The following is a 26,899-nucleotide window of genomic DNA, read 5'->3' on the forward strand; positions in this document are numbered from 1 at the left end:
TGATTGCAGATGTATGGTAGTTAATTGCACTGTGCTTGATTTTAACGAGGAAGGGCCATTAGTTGCAGCATCCTTGTTGAGGGGCTGCAGGAGGCTCTTGCCCGCTGCATCGCTGCTTTCTCTCACTTACTGTGTGTTCTATTTATGGACCAGCCAGGATAAAAATGTGTCTGTGTCCTGATTGTTTGAGCTTTTAGCGAGTAGTTTTGGGCTACATGTAGACTTTCAAGAGAATAATAATTAAACTTGTTTAAAACGCTTTGCAGAACCTTATCTCTTTGTGTTTCACACAGCTTTCTCTTCCAGTCTTGAAAACTCTTTGTACCGCAACTGCTGAAATTTGTAGCTCTTTTTTTTTCTTTCTTTTTTTTTTTCTTTTTTATGGTAGTGATAGCACATTAAGCACATGTTAAGCTTCCTCATTTAAGTTTATCCTTGAGTTTTGTACTATATGTCTCTTGACGATTTAAGATGAACTGCAGATAGTAAAGACTTCAAAATTGCTCCCACTTGGATAAATGGGAGCTTTGCCATTGGTTCCCCCGGAGACAGGATTAGGACCCAGATAGATGTATATAATGTGTTGTAACACATGCTAATATACATCCTGCCTGAGCAAATGCAATTCTAAGAACTTCTGAAGTTTATCCCGGATTCTCTGTGACACAAATGCTACTATCTGATGAACTGGCAATTGAAACTCCCTTCAGTACTTTACGATGATCCTAGCGTTAATTTGCTGGGAATAAAAACAGCAACCCTGCAATAGGATTTATCAATTGACTCCCAGTCACTGGTGCTTAATCACACTGGAATACAAATGGAAATGCATTAAATCCACATAAGCACCTCATGAATTCATCATGAGCAGGTGATGTCACCGTGATAACAATCTTATCTGAAATCTTAAGGAGCTTACAGAGGCAGTGAGAGCTGTCTTGGAACAGTCCACGAGCATGATAAATATTTTTGAGGTGTTCATTCAAATCCCATTTAGGCTTTGTCTAAATAGCTGTGAACAAAGATGGGGAAAAACCAGACCCAGTATAAAATTTTGAGGATTTTAYCTTTATGATGTACTATTTGCCCTTCTCAGCTATTGCTGATTACATGCTAAGAACCTCCTTTTTACCTCRGCTTGGAATTTACAGTAGATGCAGTCAGGATTAGCAAAGGAAAAGCCAAAGTAAACACAGCTTACTGTAAAATCGTAGTTTCTCTGACCCTTGGTCTTCAAGGTAGCTCACTCTGTGCTACTGTAGTCTTAAAAACCTGCAGTTATGCCCGTGTGTGTGCGCTAAGTTCTAGACTTGAGTCCTTCAGAATCTTCTCTGATGGAAGCAGCTCAGCAGGCACCTGGAGGAGCTCAGTGCCTTGCGGTGGTGTCTGACTGGCTTGAACTTGTGCAAGTTGTAGGACATAACCCAGCACAGCCATTCTGTCCTAACCGTCAGATTTAGCCACAGCAGAACAAAGCAGCAAACAGAATGCAGGAGTCAGTAAATGGAGCGCTGACTTTACGTGTATGGATGGCGTATGGATCCGTCAGTGCCCTGCTGATGTCCCTCCCATGCAGTTAAAGGCAGAGGAATAGGGATCAAKAAAGCCAGAGGTGCGTAGGCTGGCAAGTCCCAGGCCTTTATCAGAACAAGCAGGGGAATGTGTCATTCTCCTCTTCCTCCTTTTCCTGCATTTTACCCTAGGACAAATAAAATGCTGCACATTTGATGAGAGCAACCCCGAGTGCCACACTTTAGACTTTACTGAATAACCAGGCAAGGATGACGGAGTGCAGACTTCAGCACACCCTGCCTGTCCTGTTGCAAATTTGCAAGCCCTGTTAATAAAATACTGCATTCATGTTGATTTATGCTAGTTTGAGGGCAGSAGATTACCTCAAAGCAGCTTATACTGGGTTGCTGTGACCCCTTGAAGACCAGTCACCTGCAGCTCTAATTCCCTAGCCCTCTTTTCAGTTGGTGTTAGCATTTTTGGTGGTGTGAACAAAGAAAAAGCGAATAAAAGCCTCTGTCCATTGAGTAGTGACCTTGTTAAATTAAGCAGGTATCCTATGCATCTGTTTTAGGCAGCACTTCCCAGTGCTGTGGCCCTCTGCTACCACAGCTTGATAGGAACCTGCATTACCTCTAGAGGATTGGATCTGGAGCAAGTAAATCATCAGCACAAGGACATTTCAATGAGAAAATGAATAATTCCTTACTCTGATTATGATGATTAATGCTGTTATGTCAGCAGCCCTTGGCACAGCCAGTGACAGCAGCCGATCTCATATGGAAAAGATCAGATTCCAGAGCCAAGAGCCTTAAAGGGAATTTTGTACTGTGAAGTAATAAAGTAATATTAGCAAATGATGCAAAAACAACTATAAYTTAAAGTACAACCACAAAAATGCATATCCTTTCTTCAAACCCATGACTGTGTAGTAATGTGTAATTGTTTAGTATTTGAAAACAGGATAAACTGTCAATGTTTCTGTAATTGAGCACTGATTGACTCAGCTATAATAGTTTGTGGGCTGCACGAAGCTGAGCACAGAGTAAGTCACAGGTGCCAGTTTCACAAATAAGCAATCAGTGTCACGGAGGCTGGCACCCCCCTTCCCTCGCTTGAAGTGTGGAGAGGCAGAGGTTAATCAAGCACCCAGCAGGTACACACAAATYAAGGTGGGTCAGACTTCACTGGCTGGTTAAACTAGGCGGCCGTAGTGTTGGCTTCCTTCTTGGAAGGGACTGTGGCTTTCAGTTGTTGCAGGAACCACCTTCCTTGCCGGCTTTGAAGGCGGGCGCTGTTGAGGCTGTTCCCCTCTCCCTTACGTCTCCCTGCTTGSAGCAGTCATAACCAAGTTGCATTCTGTTTCACTTTGCTTCTACCTTGGATGCCTTCCGGGTCATATGTCTCTTATTCACTTGGTAGGAGAGGCATTTAGGAAGGAAGTACCAGTCTTGTTTTGTTAGGATATATTCATTTGGCAATCGTAGCATCATTAAAAGCTATTCTSAAGAGGATATGCTCTGCCAACATACAACCTTTAGCTGATAAGAAACAATAGCGAGAGCCTCGCAGAAGCAGACCATTCTGTAACCAGTTCAGATATTTCTGGCAGATAGAAATAAGAAATAACATTCTTGAACTTAAGCATGGCATTTGGAAAGTCTGTGTTCTCGTGTCCGCTAAGCTCGAGTAATGCTCGAGGTGGCTGTCATGATATCCAGCTCTGTCAGCTCCTAATGTCACCATCTCAATATTTCCCTGCAGGAGAGAGCTAAATGCTACCAACTCTATTTGTGGATTAGTAATTAATAGATGTTGATTTTGGAAATCAGTATCAAGTACTTCTGGAAATGCCATTCTGTCAGCCTACGCCTGCTTGTAACTTGTCATGTACCCATGTGTTTGTGCAGGGTGATGTTTGAACCCAGCCCACCTTTGGTTCCTCTTCTTGCATGTTCACACATAGGGCTGGTTTCTTGCAGAATTTTTGGTTTCCTGGTATTATGTGTAAGGAGAGGAGCTGAAGGCTAGGCACAGAAGAGACCACTTTGCTTTTTGGCTATGAAGAGAAACTGATAGAATTCAGTGGCAAAAGGATAATTAATTGCAATACTGTTGCAAAATTAACATTGGAATTGTTGCAGTATTAAAGTTGCAATTGTTATTGCAATAATAACACTGATGTGCCAAGGGTGCACTGGTATATGTGTATATAGCCCCAGTAATTAATATGTAATACTAAAAAATGATGCTGGAAATGTCATGTTCAAGTACATGGAAAACTATATTGATCTGCCTCATCTATATAAACAAAGAAGCTATTCTAATGAAGACTTTCACATTGTGTATGACAATGTGCTTTCCAGTTATTAAGGAGAAACCAATATTTACAAAAATTCAAGAGAGAATGCAGTTGATATTTATTGTGAAGACCAACAAAAATAAAGTCAGCAACCCACCACTACATTAGTTTTAGAAGTTCAGTTAACAAAATTACCATAAAAATAACTTAATTTCTGATGAGCAAATGAAACAAATTGTCCTGCCCTCCTATATTACTGTGGGAGGGATCTGAAAGGGGAGGGTAAGAAGGTTTGACCTATTATACTCAGTAACTCGGGGACAACAAAACTTGAGTTGCTTAGGGGAACAAAGCCATTTCTGGGTTTTAACCCTCCAACTCTGTTCGTACCCAGTACATCTCACCTGGAATTACTACACGAGTCCCAAACTCTCTATTCTCAAACTTGATTTGCAGGTACCCAATAGAGCTAATCTACTGGCACATACACAAGTCATAAATGACGCATATACTCAGCTCCTTCCAAATGTTTTAGCTTCCCAGAAGATTAAGCTTAATCTTCAGGTTCCTCATAATGTGCATACCCACTAGCATAGGTCCTTCCTAAACTTAAACTGCTGAATACATCTGTTGTCTCTGTATCAGAATCTTTCCCTCCTTCATCGTTGTCATCGTCATCGTCCTCTGCTTCATACTCCTCGTATTCATCCTCACGGTCTCCTGCCTCTCCAGCCTTGCTGGTGGAGAGGCTCTTCCAGTAGGCATCRTAACCAGAGGCTCCATCTGCCTCTTCGCTGCCGGTCTGGCGGCCAAACTTGAGCGAGCGCGCTGCAGAGAGAGGAAGAGCGCTGAATTCGCTCCACACAGCATCTCACATCGCCATGCCCTTCCACCAATACCACCTAATGCCAGAYTCCTCCTGAACCCAACGTTTCCAGACTTGGAACCTTTCCGCTGCCTTCCCTCTCGCCACACAGCCATGTTTGTATAAACAACTGCTGCCTGAGCATGACTTTTTTGCTTAAGAATATACCTTTGTTATTCTGCCCAAAAAAACCCTATAACTGGACATGCTATGCAGATATAGCATATATATTCCAGCTTATTAAAGGGAGATTAATAGGTGGATTGTACGGATATCGTCAAATGCCACTTCTAGATTCATTAGCCTGCTGCTTGTCAACTGAAAAAGAGGCTTAAATAGTGACTGCATGAAGTTCCTTAGTAACTAAAATCTGAACCTAAACAAAAATTTCTTTGTCAGCATCGGATAATGATTAAGAAAGACTCAATTCTAGAAGTACAAAAACTCTCCCCAAATAAATGCAGCAAAGCTTTGCAAAACAATTGAAAGAATAAATAATAATAAATTAGTAATTTACTCAATATTCCCATGCAGCAAAGCAGCTATGAGTGGTGCCAGCTTGATGCCACTCCTATGAAATTAGCTTTTTAGCCAGAGAAGCAGTCTTACTTGACATGCTSAGATCCTTTGTCTGCTGAGTTTCATGTCCACATTTAGGGCAGGGAGGCTCTTTTCCCTTTTCCTGCTTAAAAACCTTACTTCGCACGTGATCATCACAAAAGCAAGCCTGTGGGGTGAGAAGAGAATGAAAAGGCCAAACATTTCCATCGCAGCAGAATACTCTTCAAGAAGCTAGAAAAAAAAACAGCAGTAGGATTTTCTGGTTGATATTAAAATTAATGAGCACTAACTGCAGGGGGACTGGAGTCTCTGTTATGCACAGAGCAACTGCTTCTGTGTTGACTATGGYTTCATGGCTACCTGGGGAAGAGGCTGCACAAGGGTGCTGATAAACTGGTAGAGGAAATAACATATTCAAGCACTGGGTTTCATTGCTGGCCACAAGGGGCCTGGGAAATTTTGGTTTACACTGATAAGCCTCAAGAGCAATCAGAGATGTAGGCCAGAGCATAATTAGGCACTGACCTGAAGGTAAGAACTGGAGATTTCATGTGCTGAAAAAGCACCAAAGTACCACCAAGGGCAGCTGGAGAAAGGGGCAATTTGGAGTATAAAATCAATGTCGTGGAAACTGAAGAAATGGAAGATTTAAAAAGTGGGTAATGAAGGAAGACGAATAACAGCAGGCTGTGAATAGTGCCTGGAGTAATGTGAAGGATGCTGGTGGTGAGGCAGGTAGACATGATTTCATACAAAATTTCTGAATATTATCAAAATTTTAACACAAAAAAACACATATGTCTGTGCATATGTGAAAATGGGTCAAGTGGGGAGAAGACTTCTTGCATCTAAACTGCAGTGTTTTCTAGTGAGATGATCACTTGCTTTTTTGTTTTTGACTTATTAAAATGTCTCAATTCTGAATTACATTGGATCAGAAAACATTCTGAAGCCTTGGATTCTGTCCAAAACGCAGGGATTTTTTTTTTTTTGAAGGGGTCAAAACATGGTACAGCCCCAATTTAATGTGAAGGCTGAACGAAGTCAAGATCACTTCACCTTGAATGAGGATGCATAACACTGGAAAAACAAACAGCAGCCCTTTCATCTCCTGTAAGTCTGCCCACAGGCTTCAGAAACGAAGACAGAAAGTATAAATTTCCTGAATAACATGGACATGACAAGGCTGGGTACCAGGGCTGCTAAAGAGAAGGCCAAAATTACAACTACTTGCAACTGTCTTTGCTTTTTACCTTACAACGCAGGCATGAATGCTGCCCCAGCCTGTTACAGGAAACACCTGTCGGAGAAAATTCATGTATAAAGTTCAGTATTTGAAAACTGTACAGTTGTGATGTTTCACATCTTACAGAAGTATATAATGTATTTTGAGGTATTTACTTCAGAATTACTTTTGAGGCATGCACTTTGGAAATGTTAGTTTATCATTGTTTGCTTAAATTTTATTAGATTTTTAAAGTCTAAGCCTCGTGACAATAATTTAACTTCATACAAAGTATAAGTTAGGAAAATAGTTTGGTATAAAGAGGCTTCCTCTCTTTCTGCTTCCCTAGCAATGCCAAAGGAGGAAACAATTTGCAGTCATGGCAGTCTTCAGTATATTTATCATCCCATTCAAAGGGACTCCAAGAACACTCAGAAATTCCAAATGCCAAACCCAGAGAAGTTTTGTTCTGTATATTCTGTCACATCCTCAGAAAATGTACTTTATGGCACAAAACTTTATATGAAATTCTATTCAACTCTATTGAAGAGTTATGGGTGGCACGTAAGTTGTGAAGAGTAGAATCTGTGCTCTCTTAAAATCCAGCTTCAAATTGATGTCTTTTCTCCACTAGAGGGAGTACAAAAAACAACCACACAGGAATTTATAGCGATAGGAAGCTGAGTGGATAGTGACTCCTTGAAAGGCAGTAATTCTGTCGTGAGTCTTTTCCAAAGCTCTCACCCTCTCCACTTTGCCCTGCCCTCTGGTAATCAAGCTTTTTGATCTGCAGTAATAAATATCATGGGTTCTCCACATGGGAGCTAGGGAGCTGTCAGATGTTTAAAGATAGAACTGGAAATGCTAATTGCATATTTGCATGTTTCTGGAGTAATTTGCGCTTTAAAAACTTCTCTCAGTGGTGGAATGTAACAGAACTCTTTTTCACAGCTATAATTAGATGTAGGCTACAACTTCTGACCATATTTAAACTCGGTGTTATATAATGGTGCTGGTTTTATAATCTCATTATCGCATGCTGACAGAAACCCTCTACCAGGATTGCAYTTAGCCAAAAAAGTTGAACGTAGTGAAAACCCTCAGAAAGCAATTTCTTCATTCGGGATATGACATCACATCTGGGAATTAAAAGCTTCCAACAATCAGGGGAAGAAAACATTCCTGTGGAACAGCTGTTGCTGCTTCAATATTGCTATACATGAAGACATTCTGGCAGAATACATCAAGGGAAGCTAATCAAGGCTTAGAAAACAGTTGGCTCAGAAAAAAAAAAAAGAATGAGAGAGAAAAACCAAGATGAGAGATATCTGAAGATACAGATTATAACATTAAGATCACAAGTGTTCTGCATTGGGAGAAATCAATTAAGACAAGAGATTAGTCAGTTCTGAATAAAATAGTCTTAMACATGACAGAGTACCTCAAATTTCTATGAAGATTAAAAATGTTATAATAGAATTTATACAAGTTTTAGAAGGGAGAAACTCTTGTCTCCTAAGATAAACCAAATGTTAATTAACCAAGGATGTGGAGGAAATATTTCTGCCATACATTATTTTAAAACTCCCTATTCCTGGAGGCTGTTTTTAAATTTCTCTTCAGCAGTTTTTTCAACTACAGATAGGTAGTGGACAAGCCAAGTCAGGCTAATTCTGCTGTCTTAAAAGTATCAGTTTCAGATTTTTTGTCCACTTAAAAGTTGAAGTGGAACAGGACATAGCCTTGAGCTAACTGCTCTTTGCTCAGTAACAGTGGCTTGCACTGCCGCTTGATACATGTACTGAGTTGGTAAGTGCCTGTGATCCATTGAAATCAGTAGAAAAAAAACTCGCCCTGAGATTATGCATTGGACAAGTGCTCTTCCTGTCACTTCCTTGCAGACCTCGTCTGCMTGTCTTCTTAGGAAACCAGCTGGTTCCTGCCTCAGGAGTCAGGGCCTTCTTCGGGACTCTCTGCTTGTGCAAAATCGACAGCAGTTATTGACGTACAGGTCATCATCACCTCTACATCCAGAACAAGCTGGGAAAGCTTAGCCCTAAAGTCGGGCATAGCCCTAAAGGCAGCTGTTTTCCAAGAGGAAGAGCATCCAGAAATAGCTTATCAGAGGTGAGAAGAGCAGAAAAGTTGCAKCCTGCCTGCAGAGTTTTAGTGAATCTAAAAGGCAGCAACAGCTGCTTAGCTTTGGTCCTGGCCACTGCCAGCAACGCTGCTTTGGAGAGCGTTGGATTCCTTCCCACGGGAGCTCTGTACACTCGGCAGGGAAGGACTGCACGTCCAATCCCGCACAGAGGACAGCCGGGGACGCGAGCTCTGTGCTAGCAAGCAGCGTGTTGGGCAAGCAGGGACAAGTGGAGGCCCTTTCCTCCAGCAATGGTAAAAGCAGCCTGTTTGGAGAGGGAACTGTAGAGCATCCTGGGGCACAGAGGAGGAAATGTGACTCTGCTTCCCTCTGGAGAAAGGGACTGTGAGGGGCTAACTTACATTTAAATGTCTCTGCTTCCAAAACTTGGCAGCTGGCTTGATGTTCAAACTGATCATCTTCACAGAGGAAATTGTGGCAAAAAGAACAGGCAAATATTCTGCCTCCTACAAGATTTATCAAGGCAAAATAATCAGGAACAGGCAAAGGCATCAAATTCTACTCCACAGACAATTTGGGCAGTTCTGCATAGCTTTAACGAAAGACTATTTCTGCTACAAAATGTTTCAACAGAAAATCCTAAATTAGACACCCTTATTACATTGAAAAATACCACATATCCTAGCAATCCAAGATGGCATAAGTCTGAAGCAAGTATCATTTCTGGTAGTTGTATTCATTTTTAATTGAAGTATAGCACTGAGCATCTTTTAACTGGATCAGATCCTCTCATCCACCACTTTCCCCCCTCCCAGCCTCTAACCTCTGATGTACACCGAAATAAATATTTTAAGGAAATTCCATAAATAGAGATCAGTATCATTGGCCAAGCAAATAGGAATCTGAGTACCCATAGTAGTGCAGATGAAAGGAGTGAGAATGGTGGAAAATTATGTTGGCTCCCTGATGTGGTGCTTAATTATGTGAAGTGCTCAGATGACAGGACAGTTAATATTCTAAGTGATAGAAACATCCCAGAGCTGAGCAGAGGGTGCTGTCGGGCACATCATTCACTTTCCCCCTTGCATAGGGCCTATTTTCAAAATAGGGGAAAACATCTAACCTGACACAATGTATAGTGAAAAGGAAAGATRTTAAGGACATAGATATGATAAATRGGGGTGGGAGGTGGCAAGTACAGTTCAGATTTTTTGTCAAATGAGAGCTACCTACCATGATCCCAGACACTTCTTTCACACTCAATGCACTCTGCATCTGTAAGGGGGCAGATACACGCATGTGTGCTGAGACACTTCCTCCCATGGCACACCCAGGCTTCACAGAAATCACAAATGGCACCCTGCAATTACAGAAGAAAAGATTTCAGAACTTCTGCAACACCTATAGAGACAGTTGTCTTCCATAAGCCTGAGTGTATTCAAGTATTCATTCTCTCAGTAGGTTCACTCCAGGTGAGCAAGAGAGAATGAAACACATCTATATTCTAACCAAGCTGCTTCAGGGCTCACTTCAGCTTTTCTTTTTGGTATTCCCTTGTGCAGGATAAAATGTAATCAAAAGGAACTTTCCTCCTTTTCCTGTTTTTTGGTTGTTTTTACATTTCATATTTAAAATCATAGGCATGAAATTAGTGTCCTGTAGTTGAAACCTACGAGATTAGTAAGTGACAACAATTAACTGGCAAAAATGAAATTACGTTAAAAACAAAAACAACAAATACCTCTAGATTCTTACAGCAGAAATAATCTGCATGTTTTATTCTTAAACTGTAAGAGGTACATACCAATTGTACTAATGGTAGCATTTAAGAATCCCATATGTAAGAAACTCCCTCATCCCATATGTAAGAAACTATTGTGTGCCTGTGTGTATACACATGAAAATGGCATAACAATGGTACACCTAAATTAACTGCTAATTAAAACAGTGTTGCAGCTAAAGGCATGGAGGGATTTCAGGAACTTGGGACAGGAAGGGCCAGCTGTGTTACTGAGAAGTGTTGACTTCCAAGTGGATGGAAGTTTAATCCATGGAGCATTTAATGCAGAGGCTATGACATTCCATACGTTGCTCAACAGCGCTGAATAACCAGCTTGTCCTTTTAAGAGTCAAAAAACCAAAGGCCAGAAACAACCACCCTCTCTGCCCAAGTGATTTAGTTTTAAATAAAATTCTTATCCAGTACCATGGAACAGATTGTTCCTGGCAATGCTGAAAGGTCAGCGAGAAAAGCAAGTCTACTGTGTTCTATGGGATGATTCTRTATTTTAATGGAGACCAGGAATTAGGTGCAGGACATGAAAGCTCCAGTGCTGTTCCAGTTTGTAATGGTATGAATAGAGGAAAACCCGGGCCTGATGCATGCAATCATTATTCTATGGGGCCTGGGTGTTTTTGTTTCTTTAGAAAAATCTGCAAAGAAAACATCTTAGTGCAAAAATACTAAAACTCTCTATACATACCACCATTGCTAGTCCAGTACTGTACACGCCAGCATGTTTTATGACACAGTCAGAAGACTTCATCATGCATTTGGTTTTTCCTGTTTAAAAAGTAAGAAGACAACCAGAAGAAGGTTGCTTAAATTTGAAAATAATTCAAACAAATTATATAAGAGTAGTGATTTGACTAAATATTTTTAATGTATRCCCAAGATAAAAATAATGCAAACAACCCATTCAAGTTAATTATCAAAGATCAAGTTAACTATTGTCTGTTTTCGCCAGAATGTCTTGCATAAATGCTGATGAGGCTATGTGTTATTTTACTATATGTTTTGAGGCACACTGCACACAGAGGCAAGATTTCAAACATAAAACCACAGTACGAAATAATGTAGGTCAAAGTCAAGCAATGACATTCAGAAAAGCTGTATTTACTACTGCCACTAGTCCCAATATAAAACCATCATGTGCTGTAAGGCGGAGGTCTTCTGGAAGAAATACAGCTGTGCCTACTCTAAAAAAAATGCACATAATGATTTAATTTGATTTAATTATTTAGAGCCACCTGGATACTTCTTTAAAAAAAAACAAACAACAAAAAAACCCTATGTAAGGGTTTACTTTCTTGCCTAAATTATCTTCAGTGCTTGGGGTGAGAAAAAGCCATAGAATGCACTAATGCACTTCAAAGCCTTTCAGATCCAGGTAAGCACCTAGGGTGATGATTTTCTCCTACCTCTTGCTTCTGATGTGGCTCTACCAGAAAGATCTCTACTCTRTATGCAGCTGTATAAGCAAAATAATCTGTTCAGCTAGCCCAGATTGTTGCASTAGGGTCATATCAACAGCTTAAGTTGTCCTGACACAAACCCCCTTGTTACTGCTTGGGTGGAAGAACCAGCAAGAGTTGGTCCCTGCAAACCCATTCTTGAGCTGCCAAAACCAAACTCTACTCTGAAAAAAGCAATTAAACCAGAGCAGTACACCGTAGCAGCTGAATCTGGTGTCAGCTTGATGTGTGCAGTGGCAGGAGGAGTGAGGAAGGCCCCTGGTGCTCCCAGGCAAGCAAGGTGAGCTGGTGGGGTCTAGAGCAGTGCAAGGGGCTGCCTTGCTGCCAGCCCTCAGCACCTCGAAGAAAGAGGCTGTTGGTGCTGGGGGCTCTCAAATATTGAGCCTTTGTCCTGACTTATTTTGTGTGTTGTTAGGACTGCTTTTCATCCCCAAACCTGCTGCGTATTAAGATGAATTCAACAGGCTGGAGTCAGGCTCAGATACATAATGTACAGGCAACTAGACACTGTGGTTTTAGCAGTTCACTGCATGATGACATAAGGAAGACTGATGAATGATCAAGCTTTACAGGCTGCCACTGCTTATTAACAGAAACTCAGCAGCTGCAGGTCCCATCAAAGGCCATGGAAGCCGCAGATGTCAGCAGCCCTGAGAGTCAAGCGGCAGAAAAGCCAAATTGCGTAATGATAAACTGATCTGCAAGGAGGTGTCAAAGCAATAAAATGACGATACTCATCTCAGAGTATGAAATGATTATTACTCTTCCCTGTAAGCTGGCCCTTTTTTAAAAAAACTAAAAGGGCTTTTTCAGCCAGATTCAGAGCTCAGTCCTACTACTTCAAAGTATCAGCCCTTTAGCACATGTGAATGACATGAAAAGCACATTATATAACACAACCAGGCAAGGTGCTTAATGAACTGTTGATTTTTAAAGTGATCAGTAATACCATCCCAGAAATGCAGTGTTGATTGGTTTTAAAAGCCTTAAAAGCCTTTTTAACTTTGMGGCCAGACAGAGCAATCCCATGCACGGTTGTCTCTGGCCATTTCCTAGGCTAAGTGCTCTCAGTCCTAGAAGGCAGGGAGACAGCACTGAAAACAAACCCAGCAGAAACCTTTGGGGTCAGCAGCATATGCACTAGTTTGCACCGTAAGGCAAGAGCCACTTCCCAAGGAGGAGATTCCCAGCAGGTGCAAGAGAGAACCCACTCCAGCCATTAGAGGGAGTTCAAGGGCTGCAAATTGAACACCACAAAGGGGGTGCCCATAACATGTTTTTCCTTCATCATTTCCACTTACCACACTGTGCACAAATGGGTAATTTCTGAACTGAGTTGCAAAAGTAGCAGAAAGCTCTATTCTTCTGCCGCCTAGGCACATGGAAGAGGAAAAAACACGAGATAGAGCATTAAGTAACCTATAAGGTGCTTGAAACCAATCAATACTACACTAATGACTTTAGAAGGGTAAAAAAAAATACTCACCTTTGGCACTTATCACATTCCTAAAGAGGAGAAATAAAATACTGATGATTACTCCATGCAAAACATACAAAATACACAGACTCCATAGTGTCTCTGAATTAAACTCTGATTAGATAACAAACTTTTTACTGAAGCATTATGCCTCTGATGTTAATGTAACCTTTAACAGAAAGGAAGAAGACGGGAAGAAGAGCATTCTAAGGGCCTTAAAGTACAGCTAATGTATCATTTCATGGGCTTTACATCGTTTAAAATCATTTAGTATAAAATATTTTAGGTTACTTTACCATTGTGGCATTACAAGGATGTTTGGCTAAATCTATGTTTGCTCTTGAAGCCCTTATCTGCTTCTCACGTTCACGACGATTCTCAGCCTTCTTTCGAGCACCAGTCTTCTTTTTAGGCATTTTGCACTGTCTGAAAGGAAACAGAAGTACATAAGAATGCACACAAAAACATATATGTAAACACAGGGAAACGCACAATACATCAAGCACTAAAACTGCATTTGGAGTTCCTGCCTGTTGACATGTTTCAACTCCATTCATCTGCTTTTCTGACACTGCACTGCCCTCCAGTTTGTGCTTTCCCATATCTGGAATGTTTTCCTGTAAAATAATGTTACGCTAGGAGGGTTGTTTGTGACGGGCCTTCTGTTTCCAGTTAGCCTTGTTGTCTACTTCCTAGGACAACGTTCAGCTCACTTTGGCCCCTTGCTCCTCTGCTGTGCAGTAACTTGATTCAGTTAGTGCAAAGGCACTCCTCAGGTAACAGAGACGTGCGGTACTGCAAGAATGCACATTCCACACCTCAGGAAGGCTTAGGAAACAAATGCCCTTGTCACAACTTCAGAGCTCTGCCGGCAGAGGGGATGCCAGCACTGCCTCTTCATCGCTGGCACCAGTGAAGCACAGAGCACGCTCTGCTCTTGAAGGGCCACTGTTCCCCAAGCTGAGTTTTACTAATTTAATCCATCGGGTTCAGCGTGTGTGTCTCAGTGCTCTGGGGGAGAAGTAATGCAGTTTGGTGGCGAGGCTGCCAGGCCATCAGCCCAGYGCTCTGTTGTCATCTCTGCAGTGAACGCGGCAGGGCTCACAAGAGCTCAGCTTCTTCCCTCAGTGCCCTGCTACAGCAAACAGGTATTCCCCTGGCTTCATGAAATGGTCAGACGAAGGACTAAAGCTGTGGTCTGATGTTACAGACCGTCTTCAACAAAGGCATTTTAGAAAGTCCTTATGTACTGCAAACCTGGCGTGTGTAGCACATTGCCCCACTCCACATTGCAATTGCAGCTAATCCACAATTCCCAGCTCCCAGTCACAAGTACACTTAGAAGTGCTCCTTGCTCCACCTTTGCCTTCCAAAACCCCAGGAACGTAATTTCATGCCCTGCCACTAAGGGCAGAGCTGACCGCCATCTCAGTCCCTCAATCTCCATGCTGCCCCTCGCAGAGGAACACTTCAGCTTTGGGGCTTGGCAAGGAAGGGCCTGGGCGAAAGGGCAACTTTGCCCAAGCGAAATTGTCCTGATACCAGCAGGACTCGGGATGTTCCTGGGGTGTGTGGTAAGCAGCAGCACCGGTGCCTCCACCTTCCAACAGGCCACCTTATTCCCTTCCCTAATGCCAAGCATTTCCATGGGTGTGCATGCTGGTATCTCTGCAGAACAACAGCACCAACRTATACTAACTGCAGTGTCATAAATTTGGAAGAAAAATCACCATCATTTTTTTAAAGCTCTTATAAAACAAACCCCACAATCCTAACTTCCCCAAACACAGAAATATATCGTCTTGACCAAATATTAAAATTTGTTTTTGATAGCGCACATAAATCAGTTTGTTMGCCCTGTAGCATTTCACACCATGTTTAAATTGCATTAGTGTCACATTTGCAGTCAAAATTGTATTGCTTAGAGGCCTGCTGGCAACTATCATTATTCTAGCGTGTGACATTTTGACTCTGGGAGCCCAACAGGAGGCTGCAGACTAATTTTCAAACTGCTTCAATGCTGATTTAACAACAGAATCTAATGGCTAGTATTTATACCTTGACTTCTTTGCATTACTTCATAAGGCATGGTGCTGAAATGGCAATCTGTTTTGACAAAAACCATTCTCTCTCAGTGACTACTGAGGACACAAATTATGAGAAATGTCTAAAGTGGCAGTTTTTAGAAAGCTGCACTGAGCAACAAAACAGAAATGTAGTGTTAGGCTCTTTTAACAAAGCTGTCCAACCACTACAGGCATTCAAATATGCAACAAACGACAGCACCCATCAGACCCATATTCTGTCCCTCTTTCCCTGTGATGTTCCACTTCTGATGTCTGTTGTCTTTGCCCCGAATGGCAAATCCGCAGGGAATGGGATGTTTTCTGATTTCCTGAACAGGTCTGGACAGTGGTATGAGCGCAGAAATGATGACAGTAAAACTTTATTGACCCTCACTCCCTCTCAAACCCGGATCCTGCAGTGCAGCCGTTATCAGGCCCGCAGCAGGGTTTTCAGTACGTGTGCGGTGTTCCCGCCTGCCCGCGTTACAGCAGCTGGGAGCCACAGAGCAACGACCCCGCAACGTGTGCGGGCATCGCGACGCTGCTGCCGAGCGCAGAACGAGACACGTACGGTTCCTGCTCGGAGCCCTTCTCTCCTGCAGGACCCCGGCTGYGACCCAAAGCGACGCGTCCCCGCGGCGCGGACACACGCACAGGGCGCTGCTTCGCCCACACCTGCAGCCGGGAGGCGCCGCGCGAGCGCCCGGCGCCGCGGCAGCCTCCGCGTTTTGTCGAGGCCCGAGGCGCAGCCCGCTGCCCGGCCCCGCAACGCAGCGCCAGGCCCGGGCCGGGGCCGGGGCCGCTGCCCCCGCGCGCGCGCTCGCGCTCGCCGCCCGCCGCCGCCGCGCGCGCCCACCTGCCTCCAGCGGCCGCGCGGAAGGCGGAAGCGGCGCCCGGCCCCGCGCGCGCCCGCCGCGGCGGCAGGTTCCGGGGCGGCCGYYRGGGCGGCCGTTAGGGCCGTTGGGGCGGGGCCTGCGCGGCGGTTCCCGGGCGTGTGGGCTGGGGCTGTAGTTATTGCCAGCCGCTGCCGTGGCACATGGCTAGTATGAACGATATGAACAACCCCAGGGGAAAGCGTGATCTTTTACCGTCACACAAGACCTTGGAGCTTTCTGGCTCATTTCCACTTCAGCTACAAGAACCATCGGTCTTTGTGTGTTACATATTGACTGGTGATCAGACGTGCATTTCAAGGCAGTCGTTTCTCAGACATTTTAAACTGGAATAATTTAGCAAAACGAAAAAACCAACGTTGTGRGGCTGCTGGCCAAGGCATGAGGGGCAGCGCTGCTCCCCACACGGAGCTGCGTGTCACACAGGGCCTCAGCTCATCCCGGCCCTGCCACATCCTCACARCTGACCTTGGCAGCCCTTTATCTCCTCATCTCTCAGCCCTTCTTCCTTTCTAGCAAGGGCCCATTCGGCTGAGATTAGAGAGTAAGATTAGGACATGAAGTATCCAGAGGGCCACGTTTTGGGAGAGACGGGACCTTCCTTGTGTGCTGTGACACTGGACTACGGCTGGATGGAAACCACACATTTCACAGCATTTTCCTTGTAATAGCTCCTTTAAAGATACAGCAGACGTTCAAGATGAGCTTGAAGTGACTATTGACTTCAGTTGTTGCAATTTACTTTCAATTTAATACACCACGATTTCTTTTTGTCTAAATAACATGCTTGCACTGATCCAATTAAACCCTATTTCCTACTTACTGATTACCATAATTGTCTTCATTATTGCAGTGTCCCTCACAATGCTCAATATATMTGATTCCCTGGGGCAGCCTTATAAAATGGATGCAGCATATACCTTTCTCACTGACCTTTAAGACAGTATGCATCAAATTTAATTTGTTTTTAAATCCTGGCCTTGCAGCAACTGACCTTAAAAGTCATGTCAATATTTGTTTGATGTCAGATAATTTTGTCTTTAGATATTTATCCCCACTGATTTAGCTGTAGAAAGAAAGAAATAAAGAAAATGTGAGGCCAAAAARATCTTTACTGATGCATAATGAATTGGCAAGTTCAAATATAATATTCTAAAATAGACCTTTTTGAATTAGGTGTGGGAAAGATTTTTTTCCTCTTTTTTTTTTTTTTAATCTGCCTTTATGACTGGCCCTTGCAATCATTAATCTTAGTCCTGTGAAATTATCTTCCAAGAAATTCCTAAATGGTTATTTTATCTAGTCAAAGCTTATGAAAAGTATCAAAATAATAAGAGAGAGAGAAAAGAAAAAGAGAATTTGCTGTTAAGAGATAGAAGGTCTGACTCGAGGAGTCCACCAAGTTGTGTCTATATTAAAATTTATTAATCTTTCTTAGGATATTGAAGTTGCACATTTTCATAATTCCTTTCATGTCTTCAAGAAAGAACTGAGGAGCATTATAGCTTGGCAGAGTTTTGCTTCCTATGCAAAAGAGATGGAGTAGAGCTAGATTGCTGGGATTCCTGTGAAGCATTTAATAAGGTATTATACATTAATTATCATAAATTAATTAAAATTGCTGAGATGAGGGGATGGTGTAAGACTAATCAGTTACCTGCTCTTTTTTTTTTTTTCTTACAAAAGATGTAAGCAACAATAGTTGGCGATGGAAGAAGAGCTTGCTGGCTGGTGACACGTAGAAGTTGTTTCTCCAAGATGGGACTGTCATGCCGTGAGTGATGTGGTGCCCCTTCCCCCTGACCCTGCCACAAGGCTGGTGCTGATGGGTGTTCTACGTATGCAACACTGGGGAGCCCGGTGTGTGAAATAGGAGGATGATGCCTGGTAGAAATAAGCTGAAGAACTTGTGATAGAAATTGGGAAAATTAAAAAAAAAAAAAAAAAACAAAGAAAGCAAAAGCCCCCAGAATGACAAATGACAAGCATTTCTGTGGTAATGTTTGGAGGATGCTTCTCCAGTGGGAGCAAGAGAGGAGGAAAGACTTGAATGATTTAATCAGCTGTGAAGGGGGAGGTTCCTTCATGTCAGCAGCTGCAGCTGTGTAATGGGGAGCTGCTTCCCAGAGCCCCTTGCCTGGGCTTTTCTCCTGCCCTACAAAAGGAGGAGAGGGGGTCCTAGAGGTGCTTGCTTCTCTCTCCCAGCGTAAGGTGATGGCATTTTTCAGATGACCAAGGCTGGGTCCCACAAAACCTGTCCAAGGTGCTACTGCCCATGAAATTCAGATCCTAGAATTTGCCATGAGTGCCATTTCCAGTGAGGCTAAAGAAGATTTAGCGGCCTCAGCAATGTCTCACAAAATGTTGTCTAGARTATGTGATGCAGCTACCTGAGCTCAGCCCTCAGAACCAGAAGAGGGGCTGTACACTTGCCAGATCTCATAAGATAAAAGATGTATTGCATGAATGATGCTGAAGTGGAGAGGAAGCAGAATGAGAGGCTGGAGTCCACTAGGCACATGGACCAGTTTATATCCATTTACTCCTGTTCAAGGTAAGGAATTCAAAGTGAACCAGGTGGAAGGAAATGTTGCCAAGGTGACGGGGTTTTAAGAATTCTGTTATATAGGAGGAATTTAAGAGTGTGATGTCTCTGGGAAAAGGAAAGGTCCAAATGGGGTGCAGTTGTTGTCCATCAAGGTGCCTGGAGTAAGGGAGAGTGAAAAGCCTCTTCTCACCCAAGGGTGAATGGATATAAAGCTTGAGCCCTCACAAGAGGGATGCCAGCAAGGAGGAAATGACAAGAGGCACAAAGACAGCTTGGGAGTTGAAGTATGTGAAATAKAGAGAGAGGAGAGAGGTGAGTTTTTCAATCTGGAAAAGTGAAGGCTGGAAGGATTTAAATTTSGTCCAGAAGGGAATTTGTTGAGAATACACACTCTTCTCAAAGATACACAGTCAAAGCACAGGAGCCAACCATGACAAGCTGTAGCAAGGAATATCATGACTGATATATAGAGAAAAATCATTCAGATGAGAGTGGTAAGCAGTGGAAAAGCTGTAAAAAAGCTCAGTCACTGATGGCAAAAATCTCTTCTAACTCATAATGGGCACTAKTAGAATAATGCAATAAATTAGATTGGAAGGGACCTTGGGAGGTCCCCTAGTCAAGTATCCTGCTGAAAACTTCCACATTTGTCCTGCTGAATCTTAAATGTTGCCAAAATGGAGATAGCCCAAGCACTGTGGGCAACATTGTTCTCCCAGACTCTCTTGACTTTGGATTAGGGCCTGGATGAAACAGGATGTTTGTTTGCCATCTTTTTTGTTCTGAAATGTTTGTGCTAACCAATTCAGCATTGCAGCTGCYGCGTGTTTTACTCAGCATCAAGCTGCATGATATTACTCAGTATCAAGCTGCATGACATGTTGTTCCACTTTCATGTCACTTCTTATCTAGGTAGCAATTTCTCCCCTTTAATTATGGTGTTTCCGTGTTCAGTGGCGTTCAAATGTCTGTGCAAATGCCTGCTGAACAGTTTTTCTGTCTAATTGCACCTGCATTTATACAAGAGTAATAGCAGCGGCACTGAGCRCTGGCTCGATTAAGTACTGCATATAAGAGCTGGTTCCTGCCAGCTGAAGAAGAGCCTGTTGAGCTTTCTGGCATGCRACACGGGTGCTTTGGCCGGTCTCGCATCACCTGCCCTGTCCCCTGGTGTGGAGGGAAGCTCCCTCTTTGGATCCTTTTTGCAGATTTAATAAGGTCCATCTTATTTGCTCCCGCTGTGCTTCTGAAAAGCCCCGTGCATGAAGAACAGAATTGCTCGTGCTGTCTGCAGTAGCCCCATGCAGCGATTTCTCATGCAGTGACTTGTATGTTGTAGCTGAAGTCATGCCTGTATTATATAATAAGCAACATGTTTGAGTGCAGGTAATTGAGTGCAAAATCATGTGCTTATGGCATTGGGAATGCCAACAAGAGTTAGAATCGTTTTTAAACATAGATGTCAGTCTTCAATATTCTGCTCGATTTGAAAAYCCATTTGGTTATATTCCAGTGCTGTCAGCTAGCTAGCATTCTGACAACCCTTTTATTCATTTTATTAGTATTTTTTTAATTTCACTTATATTACAAAGTTATAACAACAGCTTCTCAAGTACCTGCTCAATTTAGAGTTATTGAAATGTCCTTATAAATAGTTGCTTGCTGACAGTGTTCACTAATACCTTATTTATTGTGGAGTAATGAATCTGTCTGTACTACTGTAGCTAGAGTCTTTCAGTGGGTGATATATTGTAAGATACATTTGAATATTTATTGTCAAGCTCAAATGTGCTATTTTTATAAAAAGCTGAGTGAAAGCCATACTAAGACTAAGCAAGTCTTGCAGGAAACTAAAAACCTTCTTTCAATTATTTCATTCATTTAATGCACTTAAGGCAATGTATTTAAGGCCCTGATGGAAAACTGCAGCACGGAGGCACTTAACTTGCAACTGCAGGGGAGGGACAAGARAAGAGGTACACGGTACCTAAAAGCAGCACCCTCGCCCTGTGCCGCTGCATTCCTTTAKCACTCTGCACTAGCGTGTGGCTTCCTTTGCCAGGAAGGAGTTGTCTCTTACTCCTCACCGACTCTTGTCTCCAAGTCATTTTTGCAGGGAGTGCACCCTGGAGCGGCGCCTGCGGAGTTGTTGGCTTGTTCGTGCGAGTGCATCTCTCGCTGCTGATGCATCGCGGGCCGACGGTCAGGGAAGCTGAGCGAATCCCCAGTGATGATGCCATCTGTAGCTTGGACGTGGCTCTGCATTTTGTATGGTGTTTTCTGCATTTCAGATGGTGTTGTACACCTGTCCCCAAAGAATGGGGCCTTGAGACTCGCAGCCTGCTGTTTGCCTGGTGGTGAACGAGTTGGTAGCAATCCCTTCTGGATGCTGCCTGCTCCTGGTCTGACCTGCTCTGAGCTTGAGGACCTCCTGGGCATCCCCAAAAAGCCACTTGCACCACAGGTGGGAACAGGAAGATGGATGAGATGGCTCTGGTGGTCAGTATGTTTCTATAGTGTTTCTATTTGTATAGCTACCCAGCTGAAGTAGATTTTTTTTATTTTTTAATGGCTACTGGTTGGAATTTCTGTACATATTGTCAACCTTTTCCATTGGTCAGTTTATTTTAAATTACATTAGCTTCAGAATGCTCAGACCCTCATAAATGAGGACGTGTCTTTTTTTTTTTTTTTCCCATTCTTGAATCCAGCTAAAACAGCCTGGAATGAATTGGAGCACTGGCCTAGAAAGGGAAGGCTTCACAGCCCATTACCGATCCCCTGAGCCATCTCATCCCCTTGACTGCCATGTAATGTTTGTTTAATGCAAGATTTCCGTACAAAACAAAACAAAATAAAACCCAAAAAGCAGAACAGCAGCTCTTTGGCATTAAGATATTAAAATGCGGAGGTAGTGAAAATGAGATTTCCTTTCATAAGTGCATTAGCAGCCCCTGGGGAAGCCTCCGCAGGGAAACGCCACAAACAACGGCGGGGAAAGGGCCGAGGAAGAGAAGGAGGCGGCTGCGCGCAGCTGGCAGCGTGGGCTGGAGCCGCTGGGGATGATTGTTTGCAGCTCCAGGGGAGAGGAGCCCTCGTGGGAGCCTGGGAAGGTCTCTGAAATAAGTGCTGGGACGGAGTGTGTCGCTGTGCGAGCAGGCGTCAGGCCTTCCTCAGGGGAAGCTGAGGGGAAGCTTGAATCTAGGTCTGCTGATGCTTTATCCTTGGTCTGTAGCAACATAGGGGCTGGAAGTTTCCAGAGGACTCTCTGACATAGCCCAACAAGGGCAAAGCTGGAAAGCAGGGAATTAAAGTACAGGCCGTGACTGAAAGCCAGTCCAATCTTATCTGTGCAGAGATTGCTATCCGCTTGCTGTTGTACAGCCACATCTCATCTCTTGTGGAACAGTTGCAGCTATTAAATAGGGTGCAGGAATGCTGCAGGCATTTTTGGAAATGAAAGATGCCTTGACACCACTGAGAACATGGAGATAAATGCAGATAAATGCAAAATGCAATTATCCCATTTGGAAGTGGGTTGCCACAAGGTTTTTATTGCCTTTCCTTTGGGGAGTTTTGCAGAACCAGGCCCTCTAATTTGATCCTCTGATAGGAAATGATGCCTCCCCCAGTCTAGTACACATTGGCAATGCTAAAAACCTGTTGTTCATTGCTGACTGAAAGATAACATGGTTTCTGAGGGCCGGGCTGGCAGGTGTCCTGCAGTGGAGGAGGCTCCTGAGCAGCTGCCCGAAGAGCAGCAGCTCCCAGCAAGGCACTAACCCGGCAGTGCCCTGGGACACGTTGCTGGCCCTGCTCCCGTCTGGGGCGGGAGATGGAGGGATCGGGGCTCCTCAAGGCAGCGCCAGCTGCTCGCGGCTCTGCCGGCCTCCTGGCCTCCGTCCTTGCCTGTGCCTGGATCTCCTGGGACGTGGCTGCGCTCTCTACCTCTGCTCCTGGCTGCGAGGCCCTGGCAGCGTGAGTGACTCAGCTGCAGCCCYGGCCTTAGGTGCTGGAGCGCTTGCGCTGCCAGAGCCGGGCATCGCACACCACTGGCTGCGTGTTGGCGAGCGTACCCCCTCCTTCTTTCTTTCTTCCTTTTTGCGTTTTGATTCCCTAGCTGGTTTTGCATTTCCTGTTGCAGCTTTTCGAGCCCTTGGCACTGATTTCAGAGCAGATTCCTGAAAACTGAAGGGAAACGAAACTGGCGTTCTTCTTGTACAAGAAATTCCAAGTCCTATATATCTTATACAATGATTTTTGCTTTGCATTGAATGCCTGTGCATTCAAAACAGTAATTTGTATGCACAGAAGTTGCTGAAATTGAAAGCCGTTACTTAGCATAAAAATTAAGAGAACTTTGCTTGTTGTTGTGATTTTCATGGAAAAGAACGGATATAAAACAATGGCAATTGTTTATGTTATACAATGGGAAGTGCCATAATAAATTAGGAGACTTCAGACACTGCATTTTTTTTTATCGTGTGCCTATTCATGTAGTGTAAAAATTGCTTTTGCCTTTTCTAGTAATCTAGTTATAGTATTCTAAGTAGTGGAACAGTAGGTAATGATTCATATAATGTAAAAAATATAGCCAGATCTCTGTGTCAGTAAAACATCATCTACTTCCTACAGCTACTCAGCATGTTACACCTTTCAACTGCAAGCCACAGTATTGAACTTTTCTCATACATTAGTTGCATTAAATTATTTAAAATATATAACACATTCTTCCTTGTATTGTCAAGCTGGGCATACATCAACAATACATTTATTTCCATAATACAAATCTACAAAGATTTTCAATTTGAATCTGTGTTTCTGAACCTTTAATTTATTGCATGACTCCTTAGAAAAACTGAGAGGAGGACAATCACAGATAAACTACAAATAAGTAGTAATTGGGGAATTATTTAGTTAAAAGTCATTTTTCATTACAGTGACAAATGCTTTCCATAGCTAGAAGTCTTCCTTGTAGTAATATACCCATGAAATTAATGAATTACTTTGCTTTCCTTCCAGCATTTAAAGAAACAGTAGGTTTTCCCAGCTGCTCATGGGATGCTCGGGACATGCCGCCGCTGCTGCTGGCTCGACAGTGCTGGACTGGTAGCTTTGATCCGTACTGCGCTTTCCATGGTGACTGCGCCAGAGGGGCCTATGGCCACTGGAGCAGGTTTTGTGCCGTGGTGATTCTGGACAGCCCACCTGGCTGAGGAGAAGTCCCAGCTTCCCTGAGGATCCGTGCAGTTGGCTGTTCTCTATCATAGGCAGAACAGGGTTTGGATACCCGCTCTGGAGTCTTGTAGGTCCCAGATGAAGGTAGTTATAGTAAACTGTTCACTTTGTCACTGGAAACGAGAGGGACTTCACATTCAAACCTTTTCCCAAACCAATCATGTCTCCACATGAAGTAACTGATGTGAGCCAGTTCTCTTGTAACTTAAATCCTTAATCTGTCTTTATTTGTATGTTTTTGTTGCTTGGACCCTGTTGCATAAGGGATGTTGAAAATGCATGGTTCCCATTCAAAAAGCTTAACCAGATACAGATGAGCTTTGGAGAAAGTCTGGGAAAGAATGAGATAAGGAGTGCTCAGAGGCTGGGAAAGAATGAAGCAGTGGGCAAAAGAGTTGGTTGCTCAACTATCTTGGGTTTGGTTTTTTGCCATTTAAATAAGTGCCTTTGCTTTTAAGGAGGCTTTTGCAAGATGATGATATGATTTGCCCTTCCATAGGAAGCATGCAGGGGTAATGGCGCTTTAGGAAAATGTAGCAAGTGGGCAACAGAGCCAGGCACCTTGATCTTCTCAACAGTAAGCCTAAAACTGACCAAAATTTGTGCCAAAATGAGTGCCTAGGTAAGATGTAAGGTCTAAGGGGTAGACATGCATAAGAAAGGCTGAATTTGTAGAGAGATGATGCAAAAAGCACCTGGTAAGAGGCTCCTGGGAGGGGTCAGATTAAAAAATGTCTTTTTTATCTCCTTATGTTAGTGAAGTAGCGTTGTATCAGATAGCAAAGTAGGGAGGGAATCATTTCTGGAATATTCTTTTTCTTTTAAGTTGGGAATAAGACAAGGTACATGTGTCATTATAGAGAGTCAAAAGCTCTTTGAAGGAAGAACAAGAACTATGATCATATTATCCCTTCCTTTGGGCTGTGATAAGTAGCTGTTTTGTCTGACAAACAGTGCCCTGAACAGTGCCCCTTCTTTTATCCATGCATTAAAGCCCCTTAGAGAGCAACTGGATGGGGAATGTTCAGAAAGGTTCAAGAGAAAGAGGAAGGCATGTGACAAAAGATGCAGATTAAAGATAAAAGTATATATTTTTAGAAATCACTTTGAATTTATTACAGAAGATGGGATTTTTTTTTGTAACAAAGGCAAAATATCAGTTGCACCAGCTAAATGTTTAGTGTGTCAGTTCTCATGGAAGCACTGAGTACAACCAGCAACACGTGAGAGGAGATGAGTGAGTTAGGAAACTGTTCTCGTGGAGCAACCGTGACCTCTCGTGGGTAGTTAGTAAAACTGCAGGCTTGTGCTTTGAATTTTCTGTTCAATTTAGGGGAGACTCTCAGTATCGGCTACACCAACCTAACCATTCCTATGCACATCTTTTATTTAAATGGGGAGCATCAGCTTGCCCTCAGAGAGCATGGTCTGGGTGTCTCCCTACTACTATAATTTCACTCACTAAACTGAAATGTCTATTTAAATTTTTTTCCTTAAAAGTGATAGAAACAAAAATAAAGCACATATAAAACCCCCTAGAAACACGTTCATCAATTTAACAGTGTCCAAGGCAAGTGCTGTGTCACTGTGCCACAACAGGAGAATAACACTCTTTCACTGCCCAAGCTGGCTGAAGCACAGAGTGAATGGCACCATCAGTTGGTGAAAAGTGCATCTATAAAGTTACCTTGCTATAAATCATTTAACTTGCATTCACATCGTTTTAATGATACTTTATGCCTATAGATATAAAGTTAAAGAAAATTTTTGATATATTAAAGATAGTTTAGTTGAAATTGTTTATGTTGAGTCATGTTCTGAAAGTTTAACCTCTTTTGACTTAGGGTATCCTCAGTGGAGTTGAGGGAGGAAACTGTCTCTCTGCTACACAACATAATAATCTTTGCTAAATGTTCTTTCTGCCCATGCTAGGTAGGGTAGTATGCTGTTAAATTGTATGTGTGAATGGCTGCCTACAGACATAGTGTGCATTATTTTTCTTTTTGCTAAAGTGTAAAATCTGTAGTATCACATTTGGAAAGTAAATATAAACATTTCTAATTTCATCCAAACCTCTCAATCTTGGAAACAAGGGCTTGATTCGAAAAATATTCGGAGAAGTCGAAAGTCAGAGGGACTGGGCTGTGCAGTATTTCAAGATGCCTACCTCTAGTGGCTGATGCTAGCACAAAGCAGAGATGTTGTGCTTCAAGACTGAAGAGCGTTGCTGCTTCAAGGCAATAAGATACAAGCTGGGGGCAAGGAAGAGAGGTCAGAGCACCTCATGTCTGCTTGTCATAGGGCTTKGTGTACCTTGGAGTTTGTTACCCTGTTTTGGCCATTCAGAGGTARGGTGCTGGTCCGCGTCACTTGTGTGACTCCTAAAATACAGCTGTTTCCAAGGTCCTATAAGTAAATAACTCAGAGTATCACACAAAAATAGAGCATGACGAGGAATCAGTTTTCTTTTTGCACAAATCATAAATCAAGGTGTCACAAGTATTTCCTAAATAGTGTGAAAATACTGCAGTWGCACATGGCACGTGGTGTGTTTTTCAGTTGCCCTATGTCCATAGCTAGTGGGCACAACCTTCTAGTGATGTTATGCAGCCTGTGAACTCAGGACCAGTCAGGATACACAGGTTATCAAGAGATTTGCAAAGAAAACCTCAATTTAGAAACTACCACACATACTTATCCATGTATAGTGCTGTAATGAACCATTACATATATTTGAAAGAATGAAACTTTTAGTCTCTTAGCAAAAAAGCAGCTTTTAGACAAGATATTGACTAAGGTATATGACAACTAAATGAGCAATTTGAGTTTAACGCTGTCAGACAAACAACAGTATTA

The 26,899-nt window shown here is 42.9% G+C and overlaps 1 protein-coding gene across 2 annotated transcripts; it reads right to left on the bottom strand.

Annotated features, from left to right (window-relative positions):
* Positions 1 to 3,926: 3,926 nt before the first annotated feature.
* On the bottom strand, positions 3,927 to 16,254 carry ZNF330 (zinc finger protein 330). Of its 2 annotated transcripts, none has more exons than XM_026042652.1 (10): positions 16,221 to 16,254; positions 13,595 to 13,724; positions 13,308 to 13,327; positions 13,123 to 13,193; positions 11,050 to 11,129; positions 9,800 to 9,926; positions 8,968 to 9,072; positions 6,494 to 6,540; positions 5,289 to 5,406; positions 3,927 to 4,642 (listed from the first exon to the last, which is right to left on the bottom strand). In XM_026042652.1, exons 2-10 carry the CDS (start codon positions 13,712 to 13,714, stop codon positions 4,368 to 4,370), a joined length of 963 nt encoding a protein of 320 aa, XP_025898437.1. In that variant the 5' UTR covers positions 13,715 to 13,724; positions 16,221 to 16,254; the 3' UTR covers positions 3,927 to 4,367. The 2 variants fall into 2 exon arrangements, with proteins under 2 accessions (XP_025898437.1, XP_025898438.1); XM_026042653.1 differs by lacking the exon at positions 16,221 to 16,254 and adding an exon at positions 15,936 to 15,956 and having other exon boundaries at positions 4,220 to 4,642.
* Between the last annotated feature and the right edge of the window lie 10,645 nt (positions 16,255 to 26,899).

The sequence above is a fragment of the Nothoprocta perdicaria genome, unplaced genomic scaffold (assembly GCF_003342845.1).
Source record: "Nothoprocta perdicaria isolate Ctin4 unplaced genomic scaffold, notPer1 scaffold_31, whole genome shotgun sequence".
Lineage (NCBI taxonomy): Eukaryota > Metazoa > Chordata > Aves > Tinamiformes > Tinamidae > Nothoprocta > Nothoprocta perdicaria.